Below are 15,192 nucleotides of genomic sequence, written 5' to 3'. Positions count from 1 at the left end.
ATTAACAAATATGTTTCAGTATTCCTTTCAGGTTAGAAAACTACCTAAGACAATGCATTTTGCCACTATCAAGGTAATACCGAAAGAACAGAAAGATCCGGATAACCCTTCTTCATATAGACCTTTATCAATTCAAAATATAGACTCTAAAATATTGGCCAATATTTTGGCAACAAGACTCAACTTAGTACTGCCCAAATTAGTGGACACAGACCAAACTGGTTTTGTTAGAAATCGTCACTCGTATACAAATATCAGACGATTATTGGGCATTATGCAGTATTCAAGACTTAATATGAACAATGCGGTTATAGTTACATTAGATGCTGAAAAAGCTTATGATCGAGTAGAATGGAATTATTTATTTAGAACACTCAATGAATTTTCTTTTGGTAGCATTTTTATTGATTGGGTCAAATTACTCTATGCATCTCCACAAGCTGCTGTATCTGTTAATGGTTTGTCCTCCCAGATGTTTTCCTTAGAGAGAGGCACAAAACAAGGCTGTCCACTGTCTCCCTTACTCTTTGCTCTGATTATAGAGCCTTTAGCTGAGACTGTAAGAGTAAGTGATCAGGTGATGGGCATTCAAACTAATATCAGAACACATAAAATGTCATTATATGCTGATGATGTACTTTTATTTATGAAGGAGCCATCTAAATCTATACCAGCTTTAATTAAGATTATAGATCAATTTAGTACTTTTTCTGGATATAAAATAAATTATGAGAAGTCCCTGGCCTTACCTCTTGGGAAGACCTGCAGTGATTCAGAATATCTGCCTTTTAAGGTGACCTACAACGGATTTAAATATCTTGGGATTTTCTTTCCGCCGAATCTCTCTGATTTAACTAAATTTAATTTTTTACCTGTAGTTACTAAAATCAAATCAGACCTTCAAAGATGGGTGAATTTACCAGTGTCGTTATTAGGCCGAATTGCAATTATTAAAATGAATGTCTTGCCACGATTATTGTACCCAATTCAGATGCTACCTACTTATATTCCGTTAAAATTGTTTAAATCAATACATGGTGCAATTCGTAGATTTGTTTGGAGAAATAAACGTCCTAGGTTAAAGCTGCAAAAGCTTCAATCTCCCATAAAAAATGGTGGCTTAGCTTTACCCAATTTTATTTATTATCATTGGGCTTCACAATTGAGATATGTCACAGATTGGGTAAAAGATAGTCAGGTTTCCTTTATAGATCTGGAAAGTATAGGACTAGATAACGTATCAATAGCAGACCTCCCCTTTGTATGTTCTAGGAAACTGCAAATTAAGATGAAGGATAATTTCATAGCTACAAATATATGCAAGTCTTTGACTAGCATACGTAAATACTTTGGTTTAAATCAATATTCATTCTTAGCACCCATTGCGAATAATCCTGACTTTGAAAATTCTTGTGTAGATGTGGGATTCAGAGATTGGAAGACCGCTGGTATTAAAAAAATTGGTGATATGTATATAGGTGGTGCACTAAGGTCTTTTCAGCAACTGCAAGAAGAGTTTAAGCTTTCTCGAACTCAATTTTATCGTTACTTACAAATAAGGAGTTATTTAAACTCAATTTCATATTACAAAAGTGGTAGTAAGCTGAATATTCTTGATAGTCTCATCATGAAAGCAGCAACAATTAATAAGAAAGTGATTACTTATATATACGATCAGTTGCTTACGAATGATGGGACTATAATTAATATCAAAAATAGTTGGGAAAAAGACCTTGGTGCTCACCTAGATGACCAGACCTGGCGTAAGGTGTTAAATAATGCCAAGAAAATTACTAGATCAGACAAATCACATGAAGTACAATATAAGATAATTAACAAACTGCATGTGACTCCTGAAATACGTAGTAAATATGATGACTCATGTTCGGTAGCATGCAAGAAGTGTCAAAAACAACCAGGCACTTATTTTCATTTAATGTGGTCATGTCCATTGATTAAAATATTCTGGTCTACTGTCCAAACAGAGATAGAGAAGTTCCTTGGCATAAAAATGGTAATGGATCCTAAACAGTGTATTCTTGGTATCGATCTTTTGTCTTTGTCTGGTCAAACGGGTAAATTGTTGAATATTATGTTGTATGCCGCACGTCTGTCAATTTTGCATGCTTGGCTTGACGAGCATCCGCCTACGTTAGCAATGTGGTATGAGAAACTGTTATCAATTGTTCCTTATGAAAGACTATCTCATGTGGTGCAAGGAACCTTAGATGAATTTGTTAAAGAGTGGACCCCTCTGAGTATGTTTTTTGGATGCGAGTGGCCATCAATAATAAGTGTTGGTGTAAATTAAGACAACACCCCCACACACACACACTTTTTTTTTTTTTTTTTTTTTTTTCTTTTCTTTTTCCTGTCTTTTACATGTATTTGTGTTTTTGGTTTTTATTATGTAGTATTATTTTGTGTTATATGTTGTGTTCGTGACAGCGGAAGGCTGTAAATTTGTGTTATTTTTCTGATGAGCTTGTCTTGCTGTCAATGTAAATCAAAAAATTAAAAAGAAGGTTATAAAAAAATAATCTGAAGTAGGGGAGACCGGGGTTGGTTGGCACACTTTTCACTCTTTGCCATAGCACTCTGGCATCATTTATGTGAGAATATTCAAACCAGCATTAAATGAAAGGTTAAGGTGTCAGCTTTAACTAAACACATTTCAATGTCCACAGTTATATTCTAAAATCTATTTATTTATGAATAAAATCATACTGCGCACTTGTGCCAACCAGCCCCAACAAGGGGTTGGTTGGCACACTTCATGGGGTTGGTTGGCACAATGTAAAAATGAATGGATGAAGCAACCAATATAATAATAAATTGGAAATGTAATTCTAATATATTCAAATTTAAGAAGATAGCATGTATATGCATGCATATATTTGCATGTATAACACTAAAACAGGGCATTTAAGGCGACAAACAAGATAACACGTACACAGAACATCAAACAGTAAATGATTTGACCTTTATTTTTTTTTAAGAGAAAATATTCAATGAACATATAATTTATTCTTAAATATAGCATATCACCTCTTTGTATTTTTATTTATTTCCATCTCACTTAGATTTTCTGTGTGGGGTGGATGCAGATTATTTACATTAAGGCCTATATAGAATCCCTGGAATTACAGTATTGGCATATGTCGGCTTTGTGGTCCATTTCACTGCATAAGTCATGTGCCCATTTCTTGCACTCAGTGCACTGAATTGTATGAAATCACATTTAATATATGTATACTGCATGTTGGGGTTGGTTTGTGTGTGCCAACCAACCCCAACATGAGTGTGCCAACCAACCCCGACCAAAACACTTTTGTGAATAGGCTACATAACAAGTAATACAAGTTCATACAGCAAAAGTGGCCAAAAGTTACAACAGGTGAAAATGAATTACTGGTAAATATAAAAACATTAAGCAGTCTGCTGCTTCAATAAATTGCTGATAACAACGTTCACATGATGTGTATAAATTACTTGGAAGGTGGTTGCTCACAGTCACTCAATTTTATTCTCTTTTTCTTACCTCAACCAATATTTAGGCCAATATATTTTATTAAAAATAAATCTATATGCCATTTTTGCTCCATTGCTTTTTATGAGAAGCCAGTGATGTAGCTACTAGTGATCATAGAAAATATCATAGATGGACACAGATCTGTAAATGTATTTAGTTTGGTTATAAATCAGACCAATATGTAGAATAACTGTATGAAACACGTTGATTTCTGAGATCTACTGACTCAGGTCAGATAGTGGAGCTCAGAGTTCAGACCAGACATGGTGAAGCAGCATTTAGCTGTGATGCTGCAACAACTGGAACAAACTACCAGCAGAACTGAGATCAGCCCCAACTGTCAGCATTTTTAAATCCAGGTTAAAAACATTTCTCTTTTCACATGCTTATAGCTGAGAACTTAAAACTTTATCTATTTTCTTTTCTTTTACTTTTATTTGCTCTTGCTTTTAACTCTGTTTTTAGTGTTTTGTTAGTTTTTATTCTGTCTTATGCTTCTTTTTTTAATTTTTTGTCTTTATGTAAAGCACATTGAGTTGCCTTGGTATGAAATGTGCTATAGAAATCAAGATGCCTTACCTTTTGAACAACCGACTTGAGGCTAAATTCAGCCAGGATAACCAACAAACCCCGGCTTCATCCCTTATCTAGGTTTTGTGCAACACCGGTCTCCGTTCATTCAGTGTGTGTGTGTGTGTGTGTGTGTGTGTGTGTGTGTGTGTGTGTGTGTGTGTGTGTGTGTGTGTGTGTGTTATTGATGAACTGGGGAACACCAAGTTAAAATGATCTTTTCTAGTTTTTCAATGGAAACAAAACAAGGACATTAAAAAGTGACAGATGCTCCATGTTCCATGTTTCCTCTGCAGGTGTCCTTGGCCTCAGCTCCGTCCTTCTCCTCTGACTCTGTGTTGTCAGCGGAACGCCGGCGCTCCTCAGGTAAGCTCCTCCCACCTCACTCACCTGTCACTCAGTTCAGCTGCAGGGGACACATCAATTAAAAAGACGAATTTCAATTTTCAATTTTCAATTTTGGGTGAACTATGCCTTTAATGGAAACACATAGGATTCAAATTTCTTACATTTCCCAGTAATTCGAATCACTTTGGATGGAAACATGGCTAGTCACCTGTCAGTGTTTGTCTTGTTGACACTGAGCTGCTGCTTAAACAGGAATCAATGTGGCTTTAGTGTGTGTGTGTCTGTGTGTGTGTCTGTGTGTGTGTGCGGCTGTGTGGTTGTGCGTGCAGCCGTGTCTGTGATGGCGTCGATGCCGGAGCGCGTGGAGCTGGAGAACTGTGGGCGGAGCTCCAGCGCCTTGGAGGAGGGGCTGCAGGAGGAGGGGGCGGAGCCAGAGGAGGTCTCCGAGGAAACGCTGAACTGGTTCAACCTGGGGGCGGGGCTAAGACACGCCCACCGGTCCAGGTAGGGAGGCCATGATGACATCATCAGGTGTTAACCCATAGATATCTACACGTAGCTGCCTCTGCCTCTGACGCTGCTGCCCGTTGGAGCGGATCGTCGGTGTCTAATTTAAGATTAAGATACTTTATTAGTCCTTGACAGGAAACTTGTCTTGGGCACAAGTGCTGACACAGCTGCATCTAAAACCACACATAGCGAGCACATGGTACTCATACACCTGCACATTCACCTGTACACATACGCACACATCCACATACACGCAGAGAACATAATTACACATGGTGTACACATACATGTCCATATACACACAGAGCATAATACACAGAATATAATACCCATGGTGTACACATACAACTATGCAACAACCAGAGAGCCGCAGAAAGTATGGTGCGCGTGGAGCACATAGACAACCACCATTATTTAGATTAACATAATAGAAAAAGAAAAATAAAATAAATAAAAAAATAAAAATAAGACTCAAACGTCCGTAACACCTGCTTCTACTCTGCTATGGAGGAGGCAGGGCCGGTTTTTTGTTACAGTAAGAAGTGTTATGGAGGTGGGAATGAACGAAAATCTAAATTATTACTTTTGTATTTTCTGGCCCTGAAACGTCTTCCCGAAGGAAGGAGTTGATATTCTGACAGGAGGATGTTTGTAATACATAACTCACATTAGCAGTTAGGGTTAATGTCAGTGCCATGAAACTGATTTAATATGGCCTAGCACAATTATATAGCCTACAGTGGTTTACACTCACTCACCCGGCCTCATCACCATGGCAACCACAAACTCACAGCCGGGGGAAACAGCTGATAAGCCTATAGCCTACACATACAGGCAACAACATAACAAACTATGAATATATGAACTAGCGGTATATGCACTAAATGTAACACACATCCACCCTATGATACGTTACCTTAGTTTCATTTATGTCAGATAACTCACCTACATCACATTCAACAAGTTCAGAACAGTTCTATAATATAAAACAACTTATTACTGGAGAGAAGTTCTTCCATGTCTCTTGGTTTTGGTGTTTCTTTCATGGGAACATCCGTACGCCGCACAAAAGTTCTGCATTTCACCAGATTCACAGCTGTCAAGCGGTCTGATGGTCTGACTGTTGATGCTGCTCAGGAGGAACTCCTCCTCAAGATGGAGCCAAGAGACATTCCTGACAAGCCCCAATGCAGCTTCTACCTGTAGATATCTATGGTCATCTACGTGTTTATCTCTATGGCGTTAACCCTTCATGACACAGGAAGTCGACACGTTTGACTGTTTGTGTTTTTAGTTCAGAGTCTGAGGACGACAGAGGTCGACGGCGGACATCAGAGGTCATGAGGTCATGGAGGGAAACGCTGCGGCTCCACCGCACCAACAGCCAATGGGAGGAGGAGGAGGAAGATGAAGAGGAAGAGGAGGGGGAGGTGGAGGAGGATGAGGAGGAAGAGGAGGACGAAGAGGAAGGAGACAGTTACAGCAGTGACGGTGAGGCTCAGCGGATGTTGCTGTTGTGGTGTTAAAGGGATAGTTCAACATTCAGAGTCAGTATAAGGCCTCTCTATTAAAGCCTCTGTTTCTAACATAAATGACAGTAAACACATAGAATCTGCTGATAAAGGGATATTTCAACATTGTTTTAGAGGGAAATTCATGCAAAACCGCTGATGCACGTTGCCTTCAGGGACAGTTTTTCATCAACAGTCTCTGTATTTCCCTCTAAAACAACTCTGTGTGGTAACGTTGTGTTATTATCTCATAGCGTGGTGAATGTGCAGGTCACAACTTGTCCACCAGAGCGTTGTGGAGTTGTTGGATTGTGTATTTGATGAGTTTGATGAGGGAAACCAAGAAATCCCATAATGAGCCTCCGTAGCGTAGCTCTGAGCAGCTCACGGCTCTGCTCCGCCGTTCTAAAAACAGCTTGCACCGACAATTAAAGGTAACAAACCTACTGCTATGACTATAGGGATTATGGCAATGGGCCAATTTGACTAAATGTTGAACTATCCCTTTTAACTAACTAACTCTTTCACAACCTCAATTAACTGCTCATCACATCTCGTTGAGACTTTTCAGAGCAGCGCAGTCTCCGCCCACCCTCCAGAGGTGCATTGCTAATGAGCTGGTTTTGAAATGACCAAAAAGGGTCGCGGGAGGGGGACTTTAAGATTTGGCTTAAAATCCATCAAAATCGGCCCACTGGCAGTTAAAATCTGGTCACTTCCGGTTTAGACAGCCATTTTGAATTTTGAAAATGTCAGAAATGGATTCAGCATCATCAATAACCCCTAAAACCACTCCAATATTGCCCAGATCAGCCAAGTCAATTTTGTTGAAATATTGCCCATATAGGCAATTATGCTAATTTATGCTAATTATGTCAGTTATGCTAATTGCCCAATATATATAAGTTAGCATCCGGCAGTTTCTGAATACTGGGGACCCATACTATATATTTCTAACATAAAACTTTGGGGTACTCAACATTTCCGGGTTCACAATGTTGGCAAGTAGACTATTTTTTCAACATCAAACTGAACTTTATCTCTGTATGTTTTACCCCCCCCCCACACAGAGGACTCCTCCCCCTCCCCCTCCCCCTCCCCCTCTTCCCCCCGTAGCCCCTCCCCTCCAACAGGAAGTGACATCATCACTCGTCCTGACTCCACCTCCGGCCCGTCGCCCCCCTCCCGCACCACGCCCTCCACCGCCTCCTTCATCACACCGCCGCTGCCCGACTCCACCTGTCACCATGACGACGACGACGAAGCTCCGCCCACACACCTCATCACACCTGCTGTTGCCATGGAAACGGCTGCTGCAGCTCAGAGACATTCGTTCGATGACATCAGCCCTGAGCTGCCACAGCTGCCTGAGAGGAGGGGGGCGGGGCCAGAGAGGAAGGGGGCGGAGCCAGAGAGAAAGGGGGCGGGGCCAGACGGAGGAGAAGAGGAGGTGGAGTCAGAGACGGCGAGGAGGAGGAGGAGGAGACACGGGGGAGGAGGAGGAGGAGCTCACAGCCTCCCCCCCCGACTCCTCCCACAGCTGCTCCAGCTGAGGAGGAGCGAAGGGGGCGGGGCCATGGCCTGGGGGCGGGGCCAGGCGGAAGGGGGCGGGGCCAGAGCGCTGTGGAGGGCGCTGTTCTCTGCTGGACACAAGAAGAAGAAGAGGAGCAGGACGACGTCGGGGAGGGAACCGGCCAATCAGAGGAGAGTCACAGGTGATGATGTCACCGAGCGGGTCGGCATAGATATCTACACGTAGATGCTGCATTCAGGCTTGTCAGGAACGTCGTCGCGGCCGCCATCTTGGGGGGGAGTTCCTATGGTAAAAACCATAGATGACGTCATGCATAGACCAGAGCGACATCTTTATGCAAATGAGAATGACTGATGCATCCTGGGTAATTTAGGGGCAGCACCCGGCATTTTTACATTGCACTCAGTGGCTTTTTGTGTTTTGATGGAGCGTAGACTAACTAACAATCAATCTGAATGTTTTATTTTGTGTTTCTTTTGTAGCACTATGTCTCATAATTATTCTGACACCCTCTTTGAAACCCACCGTTCACGCTATCTTGAAAAATTACAATGAATGAATCTAGCGGTATGCTCCTTTAGCCTCCCACAGTGATCAATGACCCCACACAGTGGCCAGAAATGTCTGACCCAGACATCTACACGTATTTGGTGGAATCACCGGGAGGTTTTGGCTCAGTGTTGTCTGTAAATAGCCTGTTAATAGACAACTTGTTGTTAGTTTGTCAAGCCAGTTAGGCTGAACTTTTCAATGGAGGGATGCCGGGCGCTGCCCCTAAATTACCCAGGATGCATCAGTCATTCTCAGATGCCGCTCTGGTCTATGTCATGAGCGGCAGTACGAGGTAAAACAAAACATAACAAAATCCCATTCACCCCCCCCCCCCCAAGATGGCGGCCGCGGCGACGATCCGTTCCAATGGGCAGCAGCGATATTGACCCCTTGCACGTGACGTCACGTTCCACTCGCGATAGCTCCGGACGCCATGATGGACGGCAAAAGAACAGTGAACGTCAATGTAATTCAATGGGCGCGTTATAGTTTTGTGACATACCGGGGTTGTAGGGTTTCCCCTCCTTTTCCACTGAGCTGGTTCCAGTGCTGGTTCGGAGCTAGAGCCTGACTAGCACTGGTTCTTTGCTTTTCCACCGCTTAAAAACCGGTTATTGGTCCTTAAAACTGGTCCCAAGCACCAACTCCTTGCTGGGCTAGAGCTAAGAACCGTGGGCTGGCCACTGGCGGCGGGGTTACATGAGCAACAGGACCAGTGCGAAGATATACAGACACGTTATCGATGCCATTATAAGTTAGTTTATCTACAGTGTATAGTCGATGTATAGTCGATGTAAACACAGTTGAAGCTAACTAGCTGAGCTACATGCTGTGGCTAACAACAGCTAACGCTCGTAGTAAACATAGCACCGTCACAACGTAGTTGCCGCCGGCGGATCGCGGCGATTACAACGAAGACGGCTTCCTGTTTTCTTTTATTTTTCAGCCGGGTTTAATCAGAGAATGATCACTAATTATACAGACGTCGGGTCAGGTCTTCAACACCCACGGGTCGGACCAGGTTTTAATTTCCAGGTCTGTTAACTGTAGTTAGCAGCAGCAAAGACAGCAGCAGCTGCTGTATGGGGAGTGTGGCACTGACTGACGTTAACTCCTTAGCAGTGGAAAAAGCACAGAAAACTGAGATATTCTACGGCGAATAACAAAAAAACAAACATATATTGCAACGGATGAGTAGATATTCTATTTTAAATAAGTGATATTGCTGTGAGGTTGTAGTGTGAAGTGATCGAGCCACATTGTTGGACGGCACCCATACACAGTACATTATCACTGAGCACTTTCTGCCGTCCGTCATGGTGTCGCCTCTCGCGTCACGTTCTAATTGTGACGTAGCTGCAAGGGGTCAATATCTATGGCGTGTCAGAGGATGAGGTCACGGTGATGATGTAATAACTAACAGCACTTCCTGTCTCCAGGTGTGAGTCTGGCAGAAGAGTCGGACCTGGACTCGACCACGCTGCTGCAGAGGTGTTCACTGACCCCACGGAACAACGTAAGACTCAGACTCACAGAGCCACGCCCACACAACACCAACAGACCAATCAGAGCACGGCCATAAAACCAACCAATCAGAGCACGGTCATAAAACCAACCAATCAGAGCACGGCTACAAACCAACCAATCAGAGCACAAACATTTAAACGAGCGCCAGGTGGATTGTTAATGAAGTTAATGAGCTCTGGCCTGAGAATCAGATGTTACCATGGCAACTTGAGGTGGTTGCCAATGACGATATGGGCCCCCCAGGCTGAGGCAGACCGAAACGTTGAGAAAAAGAGCGATTTTCTGCCTCTGCAACGGTCTCGCAAAAGGATTACTGTGACAAAACAGTAACTCCTATCAGAACAAAACACAGATCAACGTTGCTCTAAGGACTTACTGAAAATGTGGTACGATTTGGTGTTTCTACAGTAAATATTTTGGAGACGCTGGCAGTTTTAAAACATCAGGCCGTTCTGCTTCTCTCAGAAAATATTTGTATTGGAGTCAATGAGGAGCAGAGACAGACGTGGCCGCACTTAGAGGCTCAGAGTTTAAATTCTGTAAGTCTCTCTGATATTTTGAGCACATGATGAGAAACAGAACAAGTTTGTCTACAAATTTGGAAAAAATTATGTGTGTAGAGTGTAAATTGTGGCCGGGCCGAGTTTGGAAAGAGAAAAAATCTGGAGTTTTTCTGGCATCTCTCCCACTCTAACTGATGATGTCATGCACTCTGACACGAACATTCCGTGCAATACACACCCATTATAATCTCATAATTTCTCCAAAAATGATCATGGTCATTGAACAGGGATTGATCAAAAACTATATGACCTATCAAAACGTGGAATAATACGCCAATACACAAGACTTGTGTCTACTGTTTAAAGTTTAAATGGAGTCTCTAGGTGAAAGTATGCCTGAGCAGTAGACGTTTGTAAAACTCTAATGATTGTTCTTTTTCGCTCTTTTTTTTCGCCGGTCCCATTGACTTCAATGCAAAATTTTTATTCATAAACTGTTGAGGAAAGTAATAGCACACCGATCCCGATCGAACCGCACGTTTTGATTTATAATTTTCACTAGTAGCGAACTGAAAATCGTCTGGAAGTCGGAAAAATAATAATAAGTAAGAAAAAATCCACACAATAACAGTAGAGCCCGGTGCGATGGCCCGTGGCCCTAACAACTGAGGCCAGTGATGTCATGACGTCACAGGGGAAGCAGCTTCTTTGTTACTCTAGTCTCTTATTAATCTTTCTCATCAACGTGATGCGTTCAAGACAAGTGGGATGTTTCCGTCTCTGAGGATGAGTCGTGTGTCTGCTGTTTGCAGCTGCGTCTGGAGCTGTTAAACATCACAACTGAACTCCAGAGAGTCACAATAAAGGAGGAGAAGGAGGAGGAGGAGGAGGAGGAGGAGGAGAACCAGGAGGTACCAGCTGTCATAGGTCCAGTAACCCTGTAGACGAGCTGTGGTGTGGTAGTAGAGCAGATTTTACCCACAAGACGTTGCTGCAGCGGCAAAGACTTGAATTCACTCTGCCGACATCAGACATAACTCCTGGACCCCTAACCCCTAACCCTGGACTGGTTTTATATTTAGATGTAGTTTTTAGTGATTGGACTCTGGTCTGGATTCTGGTCTGGACCATAGACTGTAAAAAGAATGGACGTAGCGTCCGTGACGTCCCCCATTAGTTTTGGGGAGTCGTTTTTGTGACTCCAACATGGCGGCCTGAACAGCGCCATGTTGGATTGGCTGGCCGAGAACCCGCCCACTGGCCTCGAAGCAGCTGCTCAGACCTGTCACTCAACGTTTCTGCGCCCTAATTGGCCAGAATTTTAACCTAATAACAGTAAAACGGTAGAGTTAAACCCCCTCAGAGTGTGTGCGGGGGTAGAAACTATCGATTGAGACCAGAAAACGTTTATTGAGGATGTAAAGTGGGTGATTTTAACATGGGGGTCTATGGAGAGTGCTGCTTTCTGACACCAGCCTCCAGAGGAAGAAGAGGGGATTGCAGCTTGTTGAACGAGGAAGTGACTTCACTTCTCAGACCCACAACTGCCCCCTTGGTGTGGACTCGTCTCAGCTCACTGGTCTTAGACTGGTTTTAGTTAATCCAGACTTGTCTCTACCGATATAATGATGGACTTAAGACTCATCTTTGTTTCATGGTGTTGGACTGGACCGGTCTGGTCTTGTCTCTTCAGCTGAGACCGGACTTTGCCCAGTCCTCGGTCCACCAGAACCAGAACCAGAACCAGAACCAGAACCAGAACCAGGACCAGAACCAGAACCAGAACCCTCAGAGATCTTAGAGTTAGTTGAGCTGCTGTTTGACTCGGTGACTGACTGGTGTCTCTTCTCCATGTGTCTCAGCCGGCGTACGTCCCTCATGCTCTGGCCTTTAAACGATCGTACGCCATCAAGGTACCGACAGACCTCCAGAACCTCCAGAACCTCCCGAACCGGGTCTCTCCTGGTTCTAGTCTCTTAGTCCAGGCATTCTAGCTCATTTCTGACCCCAAAATAGAACTAATAGTAACAGAATGTTTTTCACCATCCATCATTTCTATGAGGTGTCCAGAACAACATACTAAAAGTCCTAATGAATCCTAGTTGGGGAAATATGTTTAATTATCATCAATCCAACATTGATTTACTGTATAAAGTCTATATAAGGCCAGACAGCAATACACCCCAATGGGGCTATTTTTTTCCTTTACTGCTATCACAATGAAACTTTACACAATGAAAGTATTCATGAAAAACATTTTTTTTTGTATTACAAGTTTCTTTGAAAATGAATTTGAATATGCAAATGAGCCATACACTAATGGAATATGCCCAAAATACTCCACTAATACTGATACTTTTGTATTACTAATACTTGTAATACAAAAAATGTTACTTTTCATGTATACTTCCATTGTGTAAAGTTTCATTGTGGTAGGAGTAAAGGAGAGAAAAAAAAGCCTATTTGGGTGTATTTTGGGCATATTTGATAAGTGTGTGGCTCACTTGCATATTCAAATTAATTTTCAAAGAAACTTGTAATACAAAAAATGTTACATTTAATAGATACTTTCATTGTGTAAAGTTTCATTGTGATAGCAGTAAAGGAAAAAAAAAAGCCCCATTGTGGTGTATTGTTTTCTGGCCTTATTGGCACCATAGACTTTATACAGTAAATCAATGTTGGATTGATGAGAATTAAACATATTTCCCCAACTAGGATTCATTAGGACTTTTAGTATGTTGTTCTGGACACCTCATAGAAATGATGGATGGTGAAAAACATTCTGTTACAATTAGCCGGTTGGAAAACACTATTTTGCCTGGACTACATCTATGCTACAGGTTAGAAACCGTGTGTGTGTGTGTTGTTGCAGAGACGCTCTGTGAGGGACAGAGTCCTCCAGGACCCAGACCGGTCCTCCTGTCCCACGGAGGTCCTGGGGGTCCTGGTCCAGCCCAAGGAGCCGTCCAGCCTCAGCGTCCAGGAGACCCTGTTCCAGGGGGGACGGCCGGACCGCCGCCAAGACCTGGACCACCAAGACCTGGACGCCAGAATCACCCGGAGAGTCCAGAGAGCAGCTCGACGCCAGGCCAGACGGGAGGAGCTGAAGAGGCTGCACAAGGCCCAGGTCAGTCCAGGTCCACATCAGTCCACCTGAGGACTAGGGGTGTGCATTGCCAAGGGCCTCAAGATACGCATCACGATACTTGTGTCACGATTAGGGATGTCACGATTATACATTTTCTTGGTACGATTATTGTCAGAGAAATAATCACGGTGCTACGATTATCACGATTATTATGCATTCATTAATTTCACAACACTATGAACGTGTAAAATCTTTTAGCCTAGTCAAAATATAATTACTCATGTTTACACAAAATATTTCAAGTATCTATTAATATACAACCAATTCTTAATCCCCAGGGGAAATGTTTGAAATATTCAGGTCATAAATTGTCATCTATACCAAATGTTTAAGTTTATTTTATTCGTTTTTTTAACGCTACTAAGTTGTAAGTTGTGACTTGAAGCTGTAATTTACGGTTTCAAAAGCCTGCCTGGAACGCAGCATTAGCCAAAACCACCGGATCGCTTACTTCTGCTTTAAATTCCTAACCATTCAGTGTTACGTTAGATAAATGGACCAGTATCTGTGCATATTTTTGTGCACATCTGCCAATAAGGTTCCAACATCAAATTTTTGTGAAAGTAACGGTATTTAGGAATCTTTACGATCAATTAATTGTGGCGTTTAATACCACGATTAACTGTGAAAACAAGTAATCGTGACATCCCTAGTCACGATACGATATGATATTGCGATATCCAAATTTTGCGATATATTGCGATATTCTACATAGTTTACTGAAAAATGTAAAAGGCATTAATATGCATCTTAAAATCAGAGTTGTATGTACATCAGATGATAGTGATAATTCATGGGACAAACTGAGTCAAAACAATGTCATTCTAATGATCCATGACATTTTATTGTAACTATACAAGTGCAAGTTACAACAACATATCTGCATGAACAACAACACACTGTCTGAGGCAGCAGCACAGTGACACCTCGCGGAGTCGTACTGGATCTACGTCTCAAACATGATTTAGTATTTGAAAAAAATCGATATATTGATAAAATATCGATATTCAAATTTTGAATATCGATTTCAATATATTGCCGTATCGATATTTTTGCCCACACCTACTGAGGACAGACAGGGAGGATGTCTCAGGACCAGGACCAGGTCTCAGGTCTCTGTGTGTGTGTGTGTGTGTGTGTGTGTGTGTGTGTGTGTGTGTGTGTGTGTGTGTGTGTGTGTGTGTGTGTGTGTGTGTGTGTGTGTGTGTGTGTGTGTGTGTGTGTGTGTGTGTGTTCCAGATGATCCAGAGGCAGCTGCAGCAGGTGGAGGAGAAACAACAGCAGCTGGAGGAGAGAGGAGTGATGGTGGAGAAAGCTCTGAGAGGAGAAGCTGGTAATACACACACACACACACACACACTGAAATACACACAGTTACACATGCACACACACACACACACACACACACACAGTGCAGTGACACTCACCTGTGTTTGTGTGTTTGTGTGTTTGTG

The 15,192-nt window shown here is 42.5% G+C and overlaps 2 protein-coding genes across 2 annotated transcripts in view; one reads left to right on the top strand and one right to left on the bottom strand.

Annotated features, from left to right (window-relative positions):
* LOC311006642 (leukotriene A-4 hydrolase-like) overlaps positions 1 to 15,192 on the bottom strand; it is a 139,945-nt gene that overhangs the window by 106,325 nt on the left and 18,428 nt on the right. The gene's annotated exons all lie outside the window — the stretch shown is intronic.
* The window catches only part of LOC311006479 (protein-methionine sulfoxide oxidase mical3b-like), a gene marked incomplete at both ends in the record, with an annotated part of 40,293 nt that overhangs the window by 21,430 nt on the left and 3,671 nt on the right, over positions 1 to 15,192 (top strand). Inside the window, 8 exons of the mRNA XM_083999326.1 lie at positions 4,399 to 4,468; positions 4,780 to 4,954; positions 6,255 to 6,277; positions 7,605 to 7,803; positions 9,997 to 10,159; positions 12,450 to 12,500; positions 13,463 to 13,717; positions 14,978 to 15,071. Of these exons, the coding sequence (XP_083855452.1) occupies positions 4,399 to 4,468; positions 4,780 to 4,954; positions 6,255 to 6,277; positions 7,605 to 7,803; positions 9,997 to 10,159; positions 12,450 to 12,500; positions 13,463 to 13,717; positions 14,978 to 15,071 (1,030 nt within the window). The remainder of the gene's footprint in view (positions 1 to 4,398; positions 4,469 to 4,779; positions 4,955 to 6,254; positions 6,278 to 7,604; positions 7,804 to 9,996; positions 10,160 to 12,449; positions 12,501 to 13,462; positions 13,718 to 14,977; positions 15,072 to 15,192) is intronic.

The sequence above is a fragment of the Trachurus trachurus genome (assembly GCF_905171665.1).
Source record: "Trachurus trachurus genome assembly, chromosome: 23".
Classification (NCBI taxonomy): Eukaryota; Metazoa; Chordata; class Actinopteri; order Carangiformes; family Carangidae; genus Trachurus; species Trachurus trachurus.
This window is presented reverse-complemented; position numbering and strand designations above follow the sequence as displayed.